Source organism: Sceloporus undulatus, chromosome 4, assembly GCF_019175285.1.
Source record: "Sceloporus undulatus isolate JIND9_A2432 ecotype Alabama chromosome 4, SceUnd_v1.1, whole genome shotgun sequence".
Taxonomy (NCBI): domain Eukaryota; kingdom Metazoa; phylum Chordata; class Lepidosauria; order Squamata; family Phrynosomatidae; genus Sceloporus; species Sceloporus undulatus.
In genome coordinates, this window is record NC_056525.1 from 200,129,744 (window position 1) to 200,150,236 (window position 20,493).

Here is a 20,493-nt window from a genome sequence, read left to right on the forward strand (position 1 = left end):
TAAAAAACAACAACACCAAATCTGCCTCCTGATTAGTACAAAGGCCACCTCTGCTCCAGCACTAATATTTATACAATGTTTTAAATAATTTTGTGCATGAAGCAATGTTTGTATACATCGAACTATCAGAAAGCAAAGGTGTCACTATGTCAGACAACCATGAAAAAAGTTTTGGTTTTGGAGTATTTTGGATTTTGGAATTCCAGATAAGGGAGACTTAACCTATATTAACATTTTGTTTTTAATATTAATTTTATTATTATTATTTTATTTTTTTATATACAATTAAATTATACATTGAAACTTAATCACATTAATGGTATTGCAGGACCAGAAAGTGATGTGTATGCATTTTAGGAATGACAAGTCTGCAATCCTGACCAGGAAGCTTGAGCAATCAGAAGTTTAGAAATTTTAATTCTGAAACCCCATTGCCTTGCTGATTTGACTTTAGGATTTCCAGAATGAAAACTAGAGAAGGTTCCTGTATCATTAAGAATTGCATAGGAGATGAAATTTCAGCAAGTATTGCTTGTTACCTGGTTGCATGATAAGCAACACCTACTAAAATTCCTTCTACATAACTTTTAAAGGCATAGGAGGCCATTCCAGTTTGCAATCTGGCAATCTTGCTTGGAATTTACATCCCATCTCTTTCAAGTACTTTGGAAAAAAGGAAAAAATTCTAGGTCCATATACTTAAGAATTTCACATCACACAACCACAACATAGCAGATGATACTTAACCCTCTGCTTTAAAACACTTGATCATCTACATTCTTAATTGCCATGTTGGATACAGCTCACTTTTAGGAGATTATCACACTGCTTTTTTCTCAATCTGGGCAGGGGCTGAGACCAAGCTGGGACTGTGTGTTGTCGCACAGCTCCGTGTCCAGATCGGAGGCATCTCATACCCAATCAGGACATCTCCCATTACTTTGCTAAGAATGGGAAAGTCCCGTTTTTAGCTAAGTATGCGAGAAGTTTGGTATGGAATGCCTCCAAGAGCTGTGTGATAAGATATGGGTTTAGCTTGTGCCCAGATCAGAAAAGACAGCCAGTGCGATAATCTCCTTTGTTTGATCAAGTGAAGAAAAGGAAATTCAAAATGTCTTGCTAAATAATTTGAAACATCTTTCTAAATGCTAAACCATTGGATAGTGGCACCAACATTGGCAAAATTTAATGCAGTCCCTGTTCGAGTTCCATTTGATAGTACTGTAACAAACCATTTCTGTAATAAGTACTATTTGTCAGCAGCCTTGTTTCAAACACAAAAGAAAATGAAAATGAAGGTTTAAAACAGTACTAGAACAACAGGATGCTTCTTATTACTAACACGATTCTGCTGAAGATATCTGCATAGTTCAGAAAATAGACAATATTAATGTAAATTGTAATTAATTTTTCCAGAAATGTTTGATAATCCCCCCTTTAAAAATATTTGGTGCGGGTCCTTCTGTCTTATCCTAATAATGAAAGTAATTTTGTCTAAACTCACATGGTGGTTGTGACAAAGATAAACATTTTAAATGATGTGGTATATAATTCTCATTCTTCCTCTTTCCTTGCTTATAATTACAGTTGCTCATAGAAAAAGAATCAAAACATAGGAATGGACTAAAGCTATAATTTAACACAATTACATGTAAAGCACGCGACTGACAAAAGTTCTTAAAGTATGAGAGACACTTTGTTAGTTAAGCCCTCAGCAGAAATTTCTCCGTGCCTTATCATATTTGTACTTTTGAGTCTTTAAAAGGAAACTGCTGCTGGAAGAAACACCATTTTTTATCTGATGAAACTCCTTTTATATTGTACAGGTATATCAGAGTTAATGAAGATTTTTTTTGTTCTTGGGCATTACTTCTTCAATAGAAAATTTGGTACTAGGAGCAGAAATAACAAGGAAATAATACAGATAAGGCCTTATACAGTATAAAAAACAAGCAAAAAGAAAAGTAAAAAGAAAAGAAAGGGGGGGGGAGGAGAGCAGTTTCACATATTTTATTCAAAACTAACAATAGGCATGTGTGAAATCAAACAAACCAGTTCAGGTAAGCCTTGTAGTAAAGAAAAATATCTTAAACCTTCTAAAGACCAGGGATGACTAAAGCTTTGGAAAGGACCCAATCTTGTAATTATTTCCACTATAAGTGGCCAAACTTATAGTTCTACACTTTGTTGTGTGTCTGCTGAGGCAGGTTTATCTGCTTTCCTCTTTTTTAGCTGTTTTTCTGTTCCTTTCATGTTCAATAAGGGATGTTGGAGGCAGCTGCTGTTTGCCCTGTCAGCCGTGGGTAAAAACATAGGGTACAGTGGAATCAGAGATAGTAGAATCCTGCTGTTCCCCAGCAAAAGCTTGTTTATTGCATTGTTTACTTCAGACACAGTTTTAAAACCTCTTACTGAAAATCTATGTTTTTTCTTCACCATTTTCAGTATATGTTCACTTTTGGAAGTGGATTACCTTGTGTGGCAAGTGGCATTACAGTACAGGTAAGTCCAAATCATGCATGGTGAAATTACCAGGTGGAAGGCATACTGAGTGACATCAGATCAAGTGCATTTATAGCTATGTGTCCTGCTCTGACATAAACCTAGGGACTGGACAGACCGCCCCTAAGCGGTGGCCTGCAGCCACCTCTGTCTTTGCTGGATCGAGGTTACGACAACTACACATTGCGGCCCTAATCTGGCCTTTCCATGGTCATAGCTGCTGGCACCATGGCTTTTTGGTACTCCTTTGGTACCATGTCATCTGGACACAGCACCAGAGGAGTGCTGTGACACTGCCCGCTGTGGGTTGGGGTGCGTGGTGTCATGCCAGCATGGGGGCAGAGTTGGGGGGTGGGTAATGCAGACGCCACCCCCATGCTAGCCTTTGATGCCGGTCTGTACAGCCTCTTAGGACATTACCCCACAGGGACTCCAATGGAACGAAAGGGTCTGGGAACGAGTTGGGAATGAGTGGGGAACACATTTTACTGCACACAGGAAGTCTCTCACTTGTTCCGTTCTGTTCCATTCACTTCCCTTCCCAATCCATCCCAGAGGACACCATTTTTGAGAACAGTTCAGTTCTCAAAAATTGCCTCCTATGGGATGGATTGGGAATGGAAAGGAAAGGAATGGAACGAGCGAGGGACTTCTTGTGTGCAGTAAAATGTGTCCCCCACTTGTTCTGTTCCCGGCCCCTTTTGGACCATTCTTGTCCTGTGTCTGAAGCCTGGTCGTTGGTCCCTGACAGTTGGCCAGAGCTAGATTGAAGTATGTGGTGTTCTAAGAGAGATGTGTCAGTTACCAGAGGCTTGAAATGCTGAAACAGAGAGGTGCAAAAATAAATAAATAAATAAATAAATAAAAAATGTATGTTGAGTAGCCTAAGGTCAGTTACCAGGTATTCATTTATCATATGGAGATCCACGGCCTGAGGCAGTAATTGAAGTAGTCTTGGTCATAAACAGTAGTTCACATCAAAAATCAGGAACAGACCCAGGGCTGAGAGAAAGAAATGACATTGCTTTGAGCAGTCAGTAAGAGGAACTGAAATGTTGTTGAAAATTAAGGCTTCTAAGCCGACCAGTTTTGTAGCTTCTGCTGATCAAGGTCTTAAGATGTTTTTCTTGTGCAAAATTGCTGGCTGGCAGCTTATTCAGCAGTTACAATATTGTATTTAGTATATCTTAACTACTGGGTATTTATATTTATGATAATGAACAACCAAGTGTGAACCAAAAACCTACCTTTGCCATCTGAAAGCACCCTAAATGATGCATTCCCTAAGTGCTGAGAATCACAGCACCGAGAAATTATGGTCTTAATTTTATTCTTAGGCTCAGCTAGAGGAGACCTGTTGAATCAATGGGATTTATGTGTGGGTTGACCCACCATTGAAAATTGATTCAACAGGTCTACTCTAATTGGGACTAACAGGATTACAGCCAAATTCTGCAGGGTTTTCCTGGTTGTGGGCCACCTTGAGACAAGCAGTTGTGGCTATCCCAAGCTGACCATTTTTAAGGCACTATGCGACCAGAAGGTCACTGTGGATTATGTTTTCCAGATCTCTTATCTCCAATGCCTTAGAAATGCTTCAGTCAGGGCACTTCTAGGCTGTAAAAGTAGGCTAGGGGTGGGGTGGGGGCATTGTCAGTTCTAACTGTGATGACAGAGCTCCATGTTTATAGCAATGATGGAAATCCAAAATCTCAGCCGCTGCTTTTTTGTGCAAACCCCCAACAATCTTGCATAAAACAGTGGCTATTTTTATGTGTGAAAAATTGCTTCCTTGTGTGCAGAAGCCAAAAGCTTGCACAAAAAATAACCACTTTTAAACATAAGATTGCAACATTTTTTGTATGAAATATGCCTCCCAGAGTGGTTATAAAAAGGTAAAGGTTTCCCCTTTGACAAGGTTGCCAAGTCATGTCCAACTGTAGGGAGCGGTGCTCATCTCCATTACTAAGCTGAAGAACCAGCATTGTCAAAGACGACTCTGTGATCATGTGGCCAGCATGACTGCACAGAATGCTGTTACCTTCACACTGAAATGGTACTTATTTATCTACCTGCACTTTTATATGCTTTCAAACTGCTAGGTTGGCAAATGCTGGGACTAGTGATAGGAGCTCACTCCGTCATGTGGCACTTGGGCCTTGATCTTGCAGTTTTCAGAGTCAGTTTCTTAACCATTGAGCCAGGCTATATTTTATGCAGTAATCTTGCACCCCCCCCCCAGTTCCATGTAGTTATCTGGAAATAGTCTTTTTTGCACATATGCACCCACCAATATTTGTGTAAAAATCTCACATGTATTTTTAGGCAGAATAACTTCTCAGAACACATTGGAATGTACAAATGTGGAGGAAAATACACAGAACATTCATTTTTCTCATAGCAGGGAGAAAACTTGTAGTGAATGAAATAATTGAATATTTGCAAACCTATCCTCTAAGGAGATATTACATTTATAAACAAAAAGGAGCTGTAATGTAAGACCAATATATCTGTTATCCATTCCAGAATATGTTGAAATTCATTTCTGTTTTCTTTTTCAAAATTCTTTTGTGTTTTCATTGCCTGTATACATAGATGGTGAGCTATGAATCCACACTAAAAGGGGAGTGAAAAATATGTTAATCTTGCACCACCTAGTGGTCAAAAGGTAGAAGTGTTTTATTAGAAATTTTGCAGCTGATTTATGTTTGCATGGTTGGATTTCAAGACTGATATTATTATTATTATTAATAACCTTTATTTATGAAGCGCTGTAAATTTACACAGCGCTGTACATACGATCTTTTTAGTTAGACGGTTCCCTGCCCTCGGGCTTACAATCTAAAGAGACATGACACAGAAGGAGAAGGGAGTGGTGGAGGGAAAGGGTAAGAGGTCCAGCAGTTCCTCTCTACCTCCAAGGCCTGGACCAAGCAGATGGACTGGAGGGAGGGCTTGGGTTCTTAATGGATGGTTAATCATTTTACTGTACTACACTGAAAAAAATACAACTAAGAAATAAACCTGGTCATTGCTTCACCATGATAGAATATCCAATATATTTTACATTTCTCTATAGCAGTTGCTGGAGAACCAAAAGAGGGAAGATGCTATTAGGCTGTATGCTTTGGTTTTTACTATGTATGTTTTAAGTATTTCACGTATTTCTGTATTGTTTCGCAGTCTATAAGGGCTCCCTAGGTGATGAACAAATAAAAACCAATTAAAATAATACAAAGCCAACATTTTAAAGACACATTACTATCTTAGAATCCAGTTTTAAAACAATTAAAATAGCAATTTCAAAAATTGAATGCATGTGGAACAGCACAGCTGAAAGCCTAAAAGAGATGGGCCAACCTAACTGTCTTAGGTTCTACAGCCAAAGTGCTGTTCCGGAGATAGTCAAGGTTTTGGGACACAGGACAGGGCCTCCTCCAAAGATCTCAAATTTCTGTCAGGCTTGAATGGGTGGAGGTGGTCTTTCAGACTTAAGTCATTTAGGACTTTGTAGGTCAACACCAGCACCTTGAATTGAGCTAGGAAGCCAGTGTTGTTCTTGCAGAACTGGTATTATATGGTCTCTAAAATGCAAAACTAACACCTGCTTGGCTGCTGTATTTAGTGCTATCTGCAGCTACTGAAGACTTTTCAAGAGCAGCATATGAGGTAAAAGAAGGTATAAATGAAATAATAATATTGATAATAACAACATGCTCATGTCCAGTTTTTGCCCTGGGAGCCAAAGGCCCACCACAGCATGCTAAATCACCCTTTGTTCTTGCTGTTGTTGTTGCTGAGTGCCTTCAAGTACTTCCTGACTTACGGCAACCCTAAGGCAGTGAACTCATGCAAGGGTTTTCTTGGCAAAGTTTGTTTAGGGGGGAGTTGCCATTGCCTTCCTCTGTCCAAGGCCTCACCTGCCTCCATCCTTTTTCTCCTCCTCTCCCAAGTCAGCATCTCCACTGCTGCCCCTCTTTCCTTGGTCCTCCTCTTCCTCCTGTCCTCTTCCCCTCTGCCGCTGCCTCTTCTTTCCTCCTCCTGCTCCTCCTCCTCTGTTGCCCCCCTCATGGGTTTGCTGTCTGTGGATGCTGGAATCCACAGATGGCAAGTCCGCGGATACAGAGGGCCTAATGTAATTAATTAAAAGATTACAATATAATGATCATATAATTAAACTATTAACCACGACCAGAAGCTTCTATCAGTGTATACATTACATAACTTTATGTATCCTTAGCTATGTATCAGAGGTGCTAAGAACCCATTAGTGAATTGTGAAGATGCATAATGGGACCCCAACAAGAGCGTCCTGATGCACATCTGCACTCCTCAGCCAGTGTCCCATTACACAGTAGGACCAAACCACAATGCGAATGATGGACATTGGACCTGTTCTGCACCAGTTTCTATGATCATTGCTTAGTTTTTTGTTTCCCCTATGTAATAATGTAACAGCAGCCCTTTACTGGATGTGAATTTTACAGAGCTGTCCAGTTCTAATTCCCACAGATGTAAGACCACTTACGAAGATCTAAGGCGGGTTACAAACCGCCATGAAAGTACGGAGTCAGTCCGTACTAGAGTTAGGAAGGTGCGGTGCTTCTGCACCCCCCTAACTCTAGTACGGACTGAGTCCGTACAAAATGGCGGCTCCACTTCCACATGGGGGCCGCCATGACGACGTCACGACCGCGCCGCCTCTATACGGGGTGGTGCGGACGTGACGTTGTCGGTCCGCGCCAGGGCGCTTAGTGCGCCCTTTGCGCGGACCAGGAAGGAGCTCCGTTTCGGAGCTCCTTCCTGGTTTGCGTCGCTGCTTTGCGTCGCTGGGTACAGCCTTCAGACGGCTGCGCCCAGCGAAGCAAGGGAGAAAGGGGCCAAGAGGCCTCTTTCTCCTCCTCCCCACCGCCATGGGGTGTCCTTGGGGCTTGAAGCCCCAAGGCCACTCCTTTCCAGGCTGCGGGGAAGGAGCCTTTTGCCGCTTCCCCGCAGCCCGGAAAGCGGCGGATCGGGGCCTTGGAGGCTGCCGGTCTGGCAGCTGAGGCCCCGATACACCAGGGAAAGGAGTGAGTGCAGCCTGCCCCAAACCGGCGGTCTGTAACCCGCCTAAGTTTCCAGAAGGAGTTTGGTATATATTTATATAGATTGAATAAAAATAATTATAATGGCCACTGGTGGAATGGGGCGGGAAACATCATTCTGTTGTGTCCTGATCAGCAGCATTCTGGACCTTCATAACATTCTGCAGCTAAGGAAAAAGATAATTATGCATTTGCCACTACGTCTGTGATATAGGATCTGAGACATACACTTTTTTAAAACAACAGTAACAACAGCAGCAACAGCAGCAGCAGCAACAACAACAAGATTAAAACTGTTAAAAGCCTGCCTGAACTGGGGAGGAGGAAAATCTGAGCCAGAGTACAGTTTGCAGCCATGAGTGAGGAAGAATATCTTACATACTGTCCCAAACCATGAATAAATGAGTTAGGTAAAAGTGTGTACAAAGTTATTCCTTGCCGATTCAGAAGCTGTGAGAAACTCCATGATATTGCTGTAACATTACAAGGAAATAAAGACAGATATAATCAGTACTGTGTTTTACTTGCTTTAATAGGTATATTGACTAGTTGAATCCTATGTGTATATATATGTTAATGAAAGATCTAGAAAGTCTGGTGCTCAAAAATACATGAAACAGATCACGGAAAATAAAGTACACCGATGGTCAAGAAGAAGAATTTTGTTGAGTATACAGCACAGCATCTGTTAGTTGGCCTTTTTCTTTCTTCTTCTAAGCTGACTTCTGAACTGATCTCCGTTACAGTCCGAGATACTCTGCAGTAAGTAAAACCGCTTTTTTAGGGAAAAAGCTGTGGAGAAAACAACACAGTATTTCTGGTTAGCCTGGGAACATATGTTTGTTCTTAGAACTGGCCTCCCCACATTCTTAGCCCCATCCCCAGTCTGGGGCAACTAAGGAAGTACTTTTTGCATTTTAGAAGGAGAAATGAGATAACTTTGAGTCATAGATTTATATTTTCTCCAGCAAGAGGCAGTTGCCTAGCTGGATTTCTCATGATTTATGTAGCTTTTTGTTGTAGTCTTCACTATATAGTATGTCTTTCATGACAAGCCTTTGTAATGTGAAATGTTGAAGGGCATGAGAGTGAAGTAGACTATCAGCCCAAAATTTGGCTTGGCCTTTTTGTCTGTACCTCAGGAATCCTTAAGGGACCATGGGGAGGATGCAGGGCATGTAGCCCCCAAATTTCCCCAAACTGCATTGGATCTATGGCATACTGCCAAACTTGTGACAAAGTAAGTGGAGGGAAAAGTTACGAATTAAGATAGTACACAAACAATGCTGATGGAAACATGTTTAATACTAAACTTGTTTAGTCCAGAAATGGGGAGCCTATCTCTCACCACTGGTGTTTATGAATCCAATCTCAGAAATTAAGCAATTTTTAAAAGCAACACCCTAATTCAAATTCTATGTCTTTCAATAATTTTCATTTTTTTAAAGTTGACAATTGAATGGGAGAAGAGTAATTTTCTTACATTTTAAGGACAATAAGTCTTAGATAACATGGCAAGACTACATAAAGTTTCTCTTTCAGAACAGCATCCACAATTTTCCTGGCCACGTAGCCTACATCCATGATAGGAAGGAGAATTGGCCTCCTAAAGGGAAACAAAAAGTTGATTCCATAAATCCTGGAGAAAAAAGACCCTTGTTTTAATAAGTCTTTATTAAATTATTTTAACATATATACAATGTTGCATATGCCCCATATCCTATTCCCCCCCCCCCTCGTGTGGCTTGACAGAGTTTAGAATCAATACACTTTTTACAGTTAATACCTAACATTCAATATGTGGGATTTAATTACATTATTGATTTCATTGTACTCTGTAATCCCTTTAACTTTCTCAAGCAGGATTTCCCAACCCAAATTACAAGCTTCTACTTTCCTTTCTCCAGTATATTTTAATCTTCTATCTCTAATAATATCAAACAACAGGTAATCTGCCAAATATTTATCTACCTTGGTGAAGTTCCAATTTTTACTTTCTTTCCATCCTGATGCTATCACAGCCTGTGTTGTTTTTAATATATTGTTTATTGCTTTCTCTTCATTGTTCTTCAGTCTCTTATTCTTCAAATTTAAAGTTATACAATTCTCTTTGTTCAAATGAACATCCTTGCCTATAATTTTATTAATCTCTCTTATCACTTCACCCCAAAACTTCTGAACACACGGACAATCCCACCACATATGCATGTAAAACCCTTGGACCCACTGCATTGCCAACATTTAACTGATAGATTTTTATTGAAAAGTGCTAATTGAGAAAGGGTCCTCATAGAATCATAGAATCATAGAGTTGGAAGAGACCACAGGGGCCATCCAGTCCAACCCCCTGCCATGCAGGAAATCACAATCAAAGCATCCCCGACAGATGGCCATCCAGCCTCTGCTTGAAGACCTCCAAGGAAGGAGACTCCACTACACTCCGAGGGAGTTTGTTCCACTGTCGAACAGCCCTTACTGTCAGGAAGTTCCTCCTAATGTTGAGGTGGAATCTCTTTTCCTGCAGTTTGCATCCATTCCTTCAGGTCCTAGTCTCTGGAGCAGCAGAAAACAAGCTTGCTCCCTCCTCAATATGACATTCCTTCAAATATTTGAACAGGGCTATCATATCACCTCTTAACCTTCTTTTCTCCAGGCTAAACATACCCAGCTCCCTAAGGCGTTGCTCATAGGGCATGGTTTCCAGACCTTTCACCATTTTAGTCGCCCTCCTTTGGACACGCTCCAGTTTCTCAATGTCCTTTTTGAATTGTGGTGCCCAGAACTGGACACAATATTCCAGGTGGGGCCTGACCAGAGCAGAATATAGTGGCACTATTACTTCCCTTGATCTAGACACTATACTTCTATTGATGCAGCCTAAAATCGCATTGGCCTTGTTAGCTGCCGCATCACACTGTTGGCTCATGTTCAACTTGTGGTCTACTTGGACTCCTAGATCCCTGTCACATATTGTCTCATTAAGCCAGGTGTTCCCCATCCTATATCTGTGCATTTCATTTTTTCGCCCTAAGTGCAGTACCTTACATTTCTCCCTGTTGAAGTTCATTCTGTTAGCTGTGGCCCAGCTTTCTAGTCTATTCAGGTCATTTTGAATTTTGATCCTGTCCTCTGGAGTATTAGCAATTCCTCCTAATTTGGTATCATCTGCAAATTTGATAAGTATTCCCCCAATTTGTTCCTCCAAGTCATTGATAAAGATGTTGAACAGTACTGGGCCAAGGACAGAGCCCTGTGGGACTCCACTGGTCACTTATCTCCAGGATGAAAAGGAGCCATTGTTGAGCACCCTTTGGATTCATCCGGTCAACCAGTTAAAAATCCACTTAATAGTTGCCTTGTCTAGCCCACATTTTACAAGCTTGTTTGCAAGAATGTCATGGGGAACTTTGTCAAAGGCCTTACTGAAATCAAGACATACTATATCCACAGCATTCCCTTCATCTACCAAGCTGGTAATTTTATCAAAGAAAGAGATCAGATTTGTCTGGCATGACTTGTTTCTCTGAATCCCATGTTGACTTTTTGTGATTATGGCATTGCCTTCTAGATGTTCACAGATTCTCTGTTTAATGATCTGCTCCAGAATCTTTCCTGGTATTGATGTCAGACTAACTGGACGATAATTGTTGGGATCCTCTTTCTTCCCCTTTTTGAAGATGGGGACAACGTTTGCCCTCCTCCAATCTGCTGGGACTTCTCCTGTTCTCCAGGAGTTTTCAAAGATTATTGCCAATGGTTCCGATATTACATTTGCCAGTTCTTTTAATACCCTTGGATGTAGCTCATCTGGTCCTGGAGACTTAAATTCATTTAGGTTAAACAGGTATTCCTGTACTATCTCTTTACTTATTTTGTGCTGGAATTCCCCTATTCTGTCCTCTGCTCCATTATCCTCAGGTTGAGCACCCTTTGCCTTTTCTGAGAAGACTGAGGCAAAGAAGGTGTTGAGTAATTCTGCCTTTTCTCTGTCTTCTGTTAGCATTTTGCCATCTTCTGCACGCAGTGACCCTACTGTTTCCTCCTTCTTCCTTTTGCTGCGGACATATCCAAAAAAAGCCCTTTTTGTTGTTCTTAACCTCTCTAGCAAGCCTGAGTTCATTCTGCACTTTAGCTTTTCTGACCTTATCTCTACACATGCTAGCTATTTGTTTGAATTCCTCTTTGGTGATTTCCCCATTTTTCCATTTCTTATACATGTTCCTTTTAAAATTTAGCTGAGCTGAAAGTTCCTTGGTCATCCATCCTGGGTTCTTGCAACACCTCCCATTTTTCTTTCTCACTGGAACTGTTTTAATTTGTGCCTTCAATATCTCCTTTTTGAGAAACTCCCATCCATCTTGAACTCCCTTCTCTTTTAGTATTCCTGACCATGGGATCGCCCCCAGTATTTCTCTAAGTTTACTGAAATCCGCTCTCCTGAAGTCTAGAATGCGTGTCTGACTGTGCCTGGCTTCTCCTTTCCACTGTATTACAAACTCCAGGAGAACATGGTCACTTCCACCTAAGAATCCCACCACTTGCACTTCATTAACCAAGTCATCCTTGTTGGTTAGGATCAGATCTAAAATAGCTGATCCCCTTGTTGCCTCTTCCACCTTTTGGACCATGAAATTGTCTCCAAGGCAAGTGAGGAATTTACTAGACCTTGGGGATCTGGCTGAGTTTGACTTCCAACAAATATCAGGGTAGTTGAAGTCACCCATCACTACTACATCTCTCCTTTCTGAGTGTGTGGTCATCTGTTCTAGAAGGCATCATCCAATTCCTCTGTCTGACTTGGAGGTCTGTAGTAGACTCTCACCATAACATCCTTGTTGTTTCCCTGCCCTTTAATTTTTATCCAGATGCTTTCCACCTGGCTTCCAGGATTGATGTCCTGGATCTCTTCACTGGTGTAAATGTCCCTGACATATAGGGCTATTCCTCCTCCTTTCCTGTTTGGCCTGTTTCTCTTGAAAAGGTTATACCCCCCTATTTCCACATTCCAATCATGAGACTCATCCCACCAGGTTTCAGTGATGCCTATTATATCATATTTGCTTTGTTGTACTCGGAGTTGAAATTCATCTTGCTTATTTCCCATGCTCTGTGCATTAGTGTAGAGGCATCTAAGACCATGTGTTCCCTTTCCTTGCTGCCTGTGCAAGTTCTTTTTCCTCCCACTGTTGGGCCGTTGCACTGTTTGTCTTGTTCCCTCTCTGTCAGTTTGACTATCTTCTCCAGCCTTTTTGCCTTCCAGAATACTGTCTCCCTCCCCCACACAACTCAGTTTAAAGCCCTCCTGATCAAATTCTTGAGGCTATTGGCAAAAATGTTTTTGCCAACTGGCGTGAGATGCAACCCATCCCTTGCCAGAAGTCCCTCCTCATGGAACCGCAGCCCATGGTCCAAGAATCCAAATCGTTCTTGGCGGCACCATCTACGGAGCCAGTTATTTACATCCGCTATTTTCTTCTCCCTTCCTGGACCATGCCCTTCGACTGGGAGAAGAGAGGAGATGACAACCTGTGCATCCACCTCTTTCAACTTCCTACCCAAAGCCTCATAATCCCTTATGATATTCTGAAGGCTATGCCTTGCAGTATCATTGGTTCCCACATGAACCAAAAGAAAGGGGTAATGGTCAGTAGGCTTGACCAGTCTTGTCAGCCTCTCTGTCACATCACGGATCTTTGCCCCAGGGAGACAGCACACCTCCCGAGACATCTTGTCAGGCCCACAAACCACTGGTTCAGTGCCTCTCAGCAAAGAGTCCCTGATGACCACCACACGTCTCCTCCGAGGCTTAGCAGTGGCCGTTCCCTTTGGTGGAGCTCTCTGGGTCCCCTGCTCTGTCCCTGAAGTCTGTCCCTGCTGTTGTTCCTCATCATCCTTGATAGTAGAGAGAGATTGAAATCGATTCTGTAGCTGTAAGCTTACAGGATGTTCCCTGGTTTCCCTACTTCTGTGTGTGACCTTCCTCCAACTATCTACTTCTGTTGTGTGTGAAGTGACCTCCTCTTCCCCAGCAACTTCCTCTGTGTGTTTCCTGTCCAGGACCATCTGGTCCGTTCTGGTCAGGAAAACCTTTTCCTCCCTATGATGCTGAAGTGTAGCGACCTGGACCTCCAGCTGCTGTACTTTCTCTTCTAAGAGGGCTACCAACTTGCACTTGGGGCAGGTAAAGTTCCCCATATCCCTAGGCAAGAAGACAAACATCCCACAGGTGTTGCAGGTGACTGCAGCAGGGCCTTCAGTGTCCATATTGAGAAGTCTTAAGGAAACTCTGATCAAAACTGTGGGTTTCCCCTGCTAAACACAAGTGTAAAGACCCCCTGATGGCTTAGCCTTTGTCCCCAAACTCTGTCCTTGAGTTCAATTCACTGGCCTTATAGTTATGTAGACTAGCTCCTTTCAGAGCAAGTCTCTGACTCACTTCCTCTGAGCAGAAGTACCCACAAGCCCCTTAAGGAAAAGGGAAAAGAAAATGTGGAAAATTAGAGGGCCCCCTCTAACAATGTTCCCAGGCCAGCTTCTCCTGTGTACTCCAAACCCTCCTTGACTATATAACAATTTTTAAAAATAAAAATAACCAATTCGTGCGCCATTAGGCGCGCGCCTCTCCCAGCAGTTAAAGAGAATTAGGCTTCTGTCCACTCCCCCTAAGATCCACAACAATATCCCAAGTTTAAAAAGGTCAGATCTCACCAAAGCACATGGAGAGAGAAAACCAGCTTTCCTCTTGGAAAAGGTGAGCTAGAATGCCTCCCCAGCAGTTAAAGAGGCTTCTGTCCACTCCCCCCAAGATCTACAACAATATCCTAAGTTTAAAAAGGTCAGATCTCACCAAAGCACATGGAGAGAGAAAACCAGCTTTCCTCTTGGAAAAGGTCCTGTACCATCGCCCTATTAATTTCATCTGTTGCTCTTTTATTCTAGTGTGCTTGTTTCTCTTAACCTCTTGTATCCACAATTGTATATTTTCACTTGTTAAATTTGGATCTCTTTCCCAAACTCCTTTCTACGATTTTAATGCTCTAATATTACTCTCTATATAAATCCAATAATACCTTAGCCTTCATTTATAATCTTTTTGATGATCCTTTCCAATGATGTTACGTTATTTCCCTTCATATTTTTAACTGTATCCTTGAACAGTTTATTAATTCCAGCTGCATGGACCCAATACTTCTTTCCAATTAAGTTGGTGAGTCTCTCCATCCCACATGGTTTGCCCTCTTCATCAAGCATATCACCTATAACTCTAATACCTTCATTTTTTTATTTTCTTTAGTGTTCTCCCTAGGTCATCGTTATTGTTTGCATTCAGACTTTCTATAGGACACCATTTAAAGTTTCCATTTGCCATTATGTTTTGCCATTTCCCCCAGATTTGTTTAGTTACATTCAAGGATTATAGGATTGTTGACACTTCTGACAAACAGCTCCTAGTTTCATGTGCCTACTGTTGTTGTTGTTGTTGTTTTCAAAAAACCTTATGTTTGTGACTGTACTAGGATCTTCCCATGCTAGCGGGCAGCTCCCACCTGCTCCATTTTTATTGAACCACAAACTTCTGTTAATTATTTTTTTTAATGAAAAGCCACTTACGCTGTTTTTAAACCAGTAATTAACCTTGTATTCACATAACCAGGACAGACAATGGTGGTTTTAATGCCTTTCTTTCCTGCAGCCCTCATTTCAAAAGCAACAGATTCCAAAAAGCCAAATGCTGCGAATTTACTTGCGGCATAGTCTAAACAAATGAGAAAGAAGAAGGGTGTCATGTTTGTCCTGAGAAGAGCAGATCCAACGAGGCAATAGATTTTTCATATTGGTTGACATAGCAAGCTTCTGTAGATTAAGTGTTTTCTCTAAATGGACATAATAATTGGGTTTCACAAATTAAGGTGATTTGTTTTACACATTGGATCTGATGCAACTATCCTTGAGTCTATTGTTTACTGACCTGTGATATTCTTGCCACCAAATAGTGATGCTAGACTTGCAATACTAACCAAATGTCCCTCATTGCGGGTAATCATGGTTGGCAGAAAAGCTTTGCAGGTCTATAATACAATTGGTAAATCATCATTAATATTAGGCATGCTTCATGTAACACCCATATTTGCTTCATTGCAGTAAAAGATAAAAACATGACAATTAAAGTACATTAGTATATGCCGTTATAGTAAGTGTAATGGGAAGTAGTCTTATTGAGGAGCTTTATATCAATTAACCCTTTGAATATCTAGACTGAAACATTTAAGTACTTTGAAGAAAAGGGACATCAGTATTAATACATTGAAGTAAATATCTATTATTTATTAAAAGATTTAGGAGGGAAAGAAGAAAGGAGAGAACTGCTGGAGGAAAAAAATAAGGAAATAATTATAACCCATTTCTTGATTTCTCAAATGAAGCCAAATCCAAACCTTTTCAGTTTTTAATTAATTAAACATTTTACTAAGAAAATTCAGTAGCTTCATAGTTATCCCAAAAAGAAAATAATTACCCAGAAATGTGCTTTAATGTTGACTTCCATTGTTTCTTCTATATCAGAATCACGAAGATCAATGAAATTCTTCCTATTCAATATGCCTGCATTATTGATTAGAATATTTACATTTCCTACTTCTTTTTTAACCTATGAGTGGGGGAAAACATTTTAAGACATCATGTCTATTGCACATTCTTATTTATTAATGCAGTCTAAACTGTGTTCTCACAGACTCCTTGTTCTATTAAGTATACACACAAGATAATTTCTGTCTCATAAATCAAGATCTACTCCATTCACTTTTTTGTTTGATATTCTTGCTGCAACTGTTATCCCATTGAAGCAAGACTGAAAATTGTTAATTTTTCTATAAGAGGAGAACCCAAACACATGAACACATGGATGTAGTAGACACCACACATTTTTCTGATTCTGGTAATGGGAAAAAAGTATTTGCAATTGAAAAAACCTCCCAGAAAAATTCTCAGTTGCCATGCTTGCTATGTTGGCATTTATAACTTCAGTTTCTTCTTGCATTGGAAATGAACATGCAGCTAAATGAGATCTTGGAAAATCTTGGACTACACCCCCCCCCCAGCAACTCTCTACACAGAATTGAAACTGAGCATGTTGACTGAGGGGCTTGGAAAGTAACTTTTGCACTTCAAATAACAAAACAGATCGATGGCATTATGAAGACACACTAAGGTGGAACAAGCTGTTAATGTGAAGGAATACAGGATTCCCAAATTCAGCTTTATTTCATTATACTTATTTTTTTCTTTGATTTATATCCTGTTTTTTTCTTTCCCAATGATAAAAAACAAAGGTAGAAGAGGTAGTATAAAAAGGTGTGAAGGAGGAGGAAGATCCTCCCCTCAACTACTTATTCTCCCCTATACTATCCTGAATGTACTGGACTCTGTCTGATTTCAGAAGTTAAGCATAGTTTAGTCTTCTTAACACTTGGATAAAAGACCGTTGTTAATCTGTGGATCTAGGCCTAGATGGAAAGAGTCACATCTGGAAGAGTCACATCCAGTCAGCCTTTACTGTAGTGGGTCAAGATCTGACCTATGGCAATGCATCTTCCTGTGCCACCATGTTCTGTCACCTCAGACTGTTGTGTCTTGGTGGAATACAACCCAAAAAAATAGGGTGTCATGGAGGAGAAATCCATGTATAAAATTTCTCCATCTGCAGTTTTTCCTCAAAAATATTCATTTTGTTTTGAGATACTGGGGACTGGAAACCCATATCCACCACCTTTAGTTGCCTACAAATTAGACCCAAGCTTCTGTTATATGGAAACCAATAAAAAATTAATTCCAAATGGTCTCTCCTTTGTGAAGGCAACTAAAATCCATTAGTGGATCTCAACTACAAGAAAGAGGATGGGTCACCTCCACGGCCCCTGAATCCCAGAGCAGATTTTAGAGGTGCAGTGAAGAGAAGATTAACTGATTATTTTTGGTCCACCTTGTGCACTTGTGCTCTGTGCAACTCTGTTTCCAACTGGGGATGAAGAAAGATGATAATTTTTGTTTCTTTCAGTTTGTATTTCCCCTCCTATTTCTGCATCACTTTGTGTTCAAATATTTGGAAGTACTTTGGCTTGTATTTTTTCCCCTGCAGTTTTGCTTGCATGCTTGCTCAAGGTAATTACTTATTGCCAGTGATTTGACAAGGTTTTTTTGCACTTTTTTCATCAATGGAAATATTTCTGTGCATGCTTTTCTCCAGTGTATAAGTGTTCAGAAGCATTATTTGTAATTTTATAAATTACAAATATTGAAGAATAGCTGTGTTGTGTGTTCTAGTTCCCACAGTGACTTGAAAGATATTCATTTCAGAATGACAAGTCAATAAATTCCTCCCTACCCCTTAAGTCCAATCCTTATGGCTCCTCCTTAAAATTTCTCAGATTTAAACATTCTGTCTTGCCTGACTGTAAACTGGTTGGGCCTTCCATTTTTACATTTACCCATGCAACAATCACATAATTTTCACAATTCAATTTTCCAAATATATTTCTGGTTAAGTAACTGCAAATATATATGGCATTTCCAAAATGTAAAAACCCATCACCAGTTGTTTACCTGATCTGCCACTGCATATATTTCTTCTTTTATGCGCAAATCACATTTGTAGGTATAAACGGCTAAAGCTCCATTGGCTTTGACAAGCTCTGCTGTTTTTTTGTTACCTTCTTCATCGATGTCCCAAAGAACCAGAATTGTGTGAAGACGGGCAAAATTTAAAGCAATCTCTTTTCCAATTCCATTGGCAGATCCTGTAACAAGCACTATTTTCCCAGCAACATTTTTTTTAACACAAAAAAACATCAAAACAAAAGCCTCAAAACAGTAATAGATAAACAAAATGATAAATTCAAAGGTGTCCAAGATGCTTCTTATTACAGACAGGGTTCTTTTCAAAAGCATTTTTTCCTAATTTTAAAATGTAGAAAATATTCTACTAATATTAATGTGAGCTGTAGTTAATTTCTCCCAAAAGGTTTGAAAAATTCCTTTTGAGAATGTTTCAGCCAGCTCCCTCTGTCTCAGTCTTGTAATGAGAATAGTTGCGTCTAATCCTCCAAGGTCATTGTTATGAACTTTTTTTTAGGTTAATGCAGTCTGCACATTCTCTCTCTCCTATCCTTTTCAATTGGAATTCTTTTCCGTGCAAACAAAAATTAAACAAACAAGTTGATTCAGGTTATAATTGAATATAATTGCCCATTTAAATAACACGCCTTAGTCTTTAATGTGTTGCAATTTTTGAAGTTTTAATTTTAGTCATGTGTATGACTAACATGGTTGCTTGAGGTTTCTTTTTTAACTACATCCTTGATGACCTTCTGAGTTTGCCTTACTAAACTCCTCCACTTAGGACCTGTAAAAGAACCTGATGCTGGAAAGAACACACAGCACAGAACAGATGGGCCAAATGAAGTGGCTTCTGGATGCTTTGGAGGCATGGCTTTCAAATGATGCACACCTCCAAAATGTCCCAAAGCTGTGCTGAAGCCATTCTCCAGTCCTTTGGACCAGAGTAAAAATCTGGCTTCTGGCAGTGCTGGTTGGGTCCTTGGCCATGGCCTACTTCGGGAGTGGGCCATGCTGTCATTGTGGGCCTGACCCACTTGTAGCTGGAGTGGACTTGGGATGTTCTTTCGTGCCAGTCTGCTCAGGCCCACAGTTTTATTTTCTGTTATATTGTATGTCAAAATTAGGGCATTAAATGCTATGTTTGATCTCCCCTCTTGAACGAAGAGTGTAAGAGTGACAGGCAGAAACCCCTCCTGCTGAATATGGGGTTTCGTAACTAATATCTAGTGTTGGGTATGTCCTGAGAAGTCAAAATGACTTTCAGACACTAGGAAGTTATATGTGTAAATAGTCACACTGTTCTGGGGATATGTGTGAGACCTAGATACAAGGAAATGGGTTTGCTGAGCATCTCACACACACACACAGGCTATTTGCATTTCCTCTTGCAATGGTGACCCCCCCCCCCAAAAAAAAAGTCTCACAACAAAGCAATCAGAAACCATAGCCTTCACTTTATGATGTGTTCCTGTTCACTGCTCCTGCTTGACCATCCACAGTTTGTCTCAACAAGTCTAATCAATGTTCTGTCACTCTGGAGCTAAAGCCATCAGCCATTCTGGATCCCTTTTGTCAACTCACTGGGAAAGTCATTAAGATCTTTGCCACATTGAATAGCACACCAAACACCCCTGAGGGTATGGAATGGGATATAAATATCTGTCCCAGCCCTAGCCACATTGTTCACATGCCAGGGTTCTGTTTCATTCTCACTGTGTAACCCCAAGATTCTGTCCGAGCCACTCTCTGTTTTCTATGTATTTTCCTTCAAGATTGATAATTACTGCCCCTTTTAACTCCAGATTCCTCTCTGTCCAAATACCATTATTTTGATAGCCTTGTATGGTTCTTCTCTGCCTTACCCTGGATACGTATGCTGTGTGACTGTGTATTAACAGAGTTTGTATTTTGGAATTTATTTGTATTTTTATAAGATTTCTTGTAATGCTTTTAATAGTCTGTAACCTCGCTTCGATCCAATGGGAGAGGCGAGGAAACATAAATAATTTTTTATAATAATAATAACAACAATAATAAAATTTTATTTATATACCGCCCTTCTATGCAACCAGGGTGGTGTACAACATCATAAAAACATGGAATAACAATTACATTAAAAGCAAATACATTCAAACATTATAACATTCTAGCCAGCTTGCCACTACTGACATGGGGGGGGGAGACTAGTTGGGGCCTGTATCAGGGAATGCTGATTTAAACAGGAAGGTCTTCAGCCCCTTTTTAAACTGGGCCAGGGAGGTGGCTGAGCGGAGCTCTATGGGCAGGGAATTCC

At 40.5% G+C, this 20,493-nt stretch overlaps 1 protein-coding gene across 1 annotated transcript; it reads right to left on the reverse strand.

The window, feature by feature from the left end:
• Positions 1 to 8,313: 8,313 nt before the first annotated feature.
• LOC121929128 (epidermal retinol dehydrogenase 2-like) lies at positions 8,314 to 18,530 on the reverse strand. Its single transcript, XM_042464442.1, has 6 exons — positions 18,186 to 18,530; positions 16,102 to 16,233; positions 15,556 to 15,655; positions 15,198 to 15,342; positions 9,070 to 9,192; positions 8,314 to 8,378 (listed from the first exon to the last, which is right to left on the reverse strand). Exons 1-6 carry the CDS (start codon positions 18,528 to 18,530, stop codon positions 8,327 to 8,329), a joined length of 897 nt encoding a protein of 298 aa, XP_042320376.1. The 3' UTR covers positions 8,314 to 8,326.
• Positions 18,531 to 20,493: the final 1,963 nt, after the last annotated feature.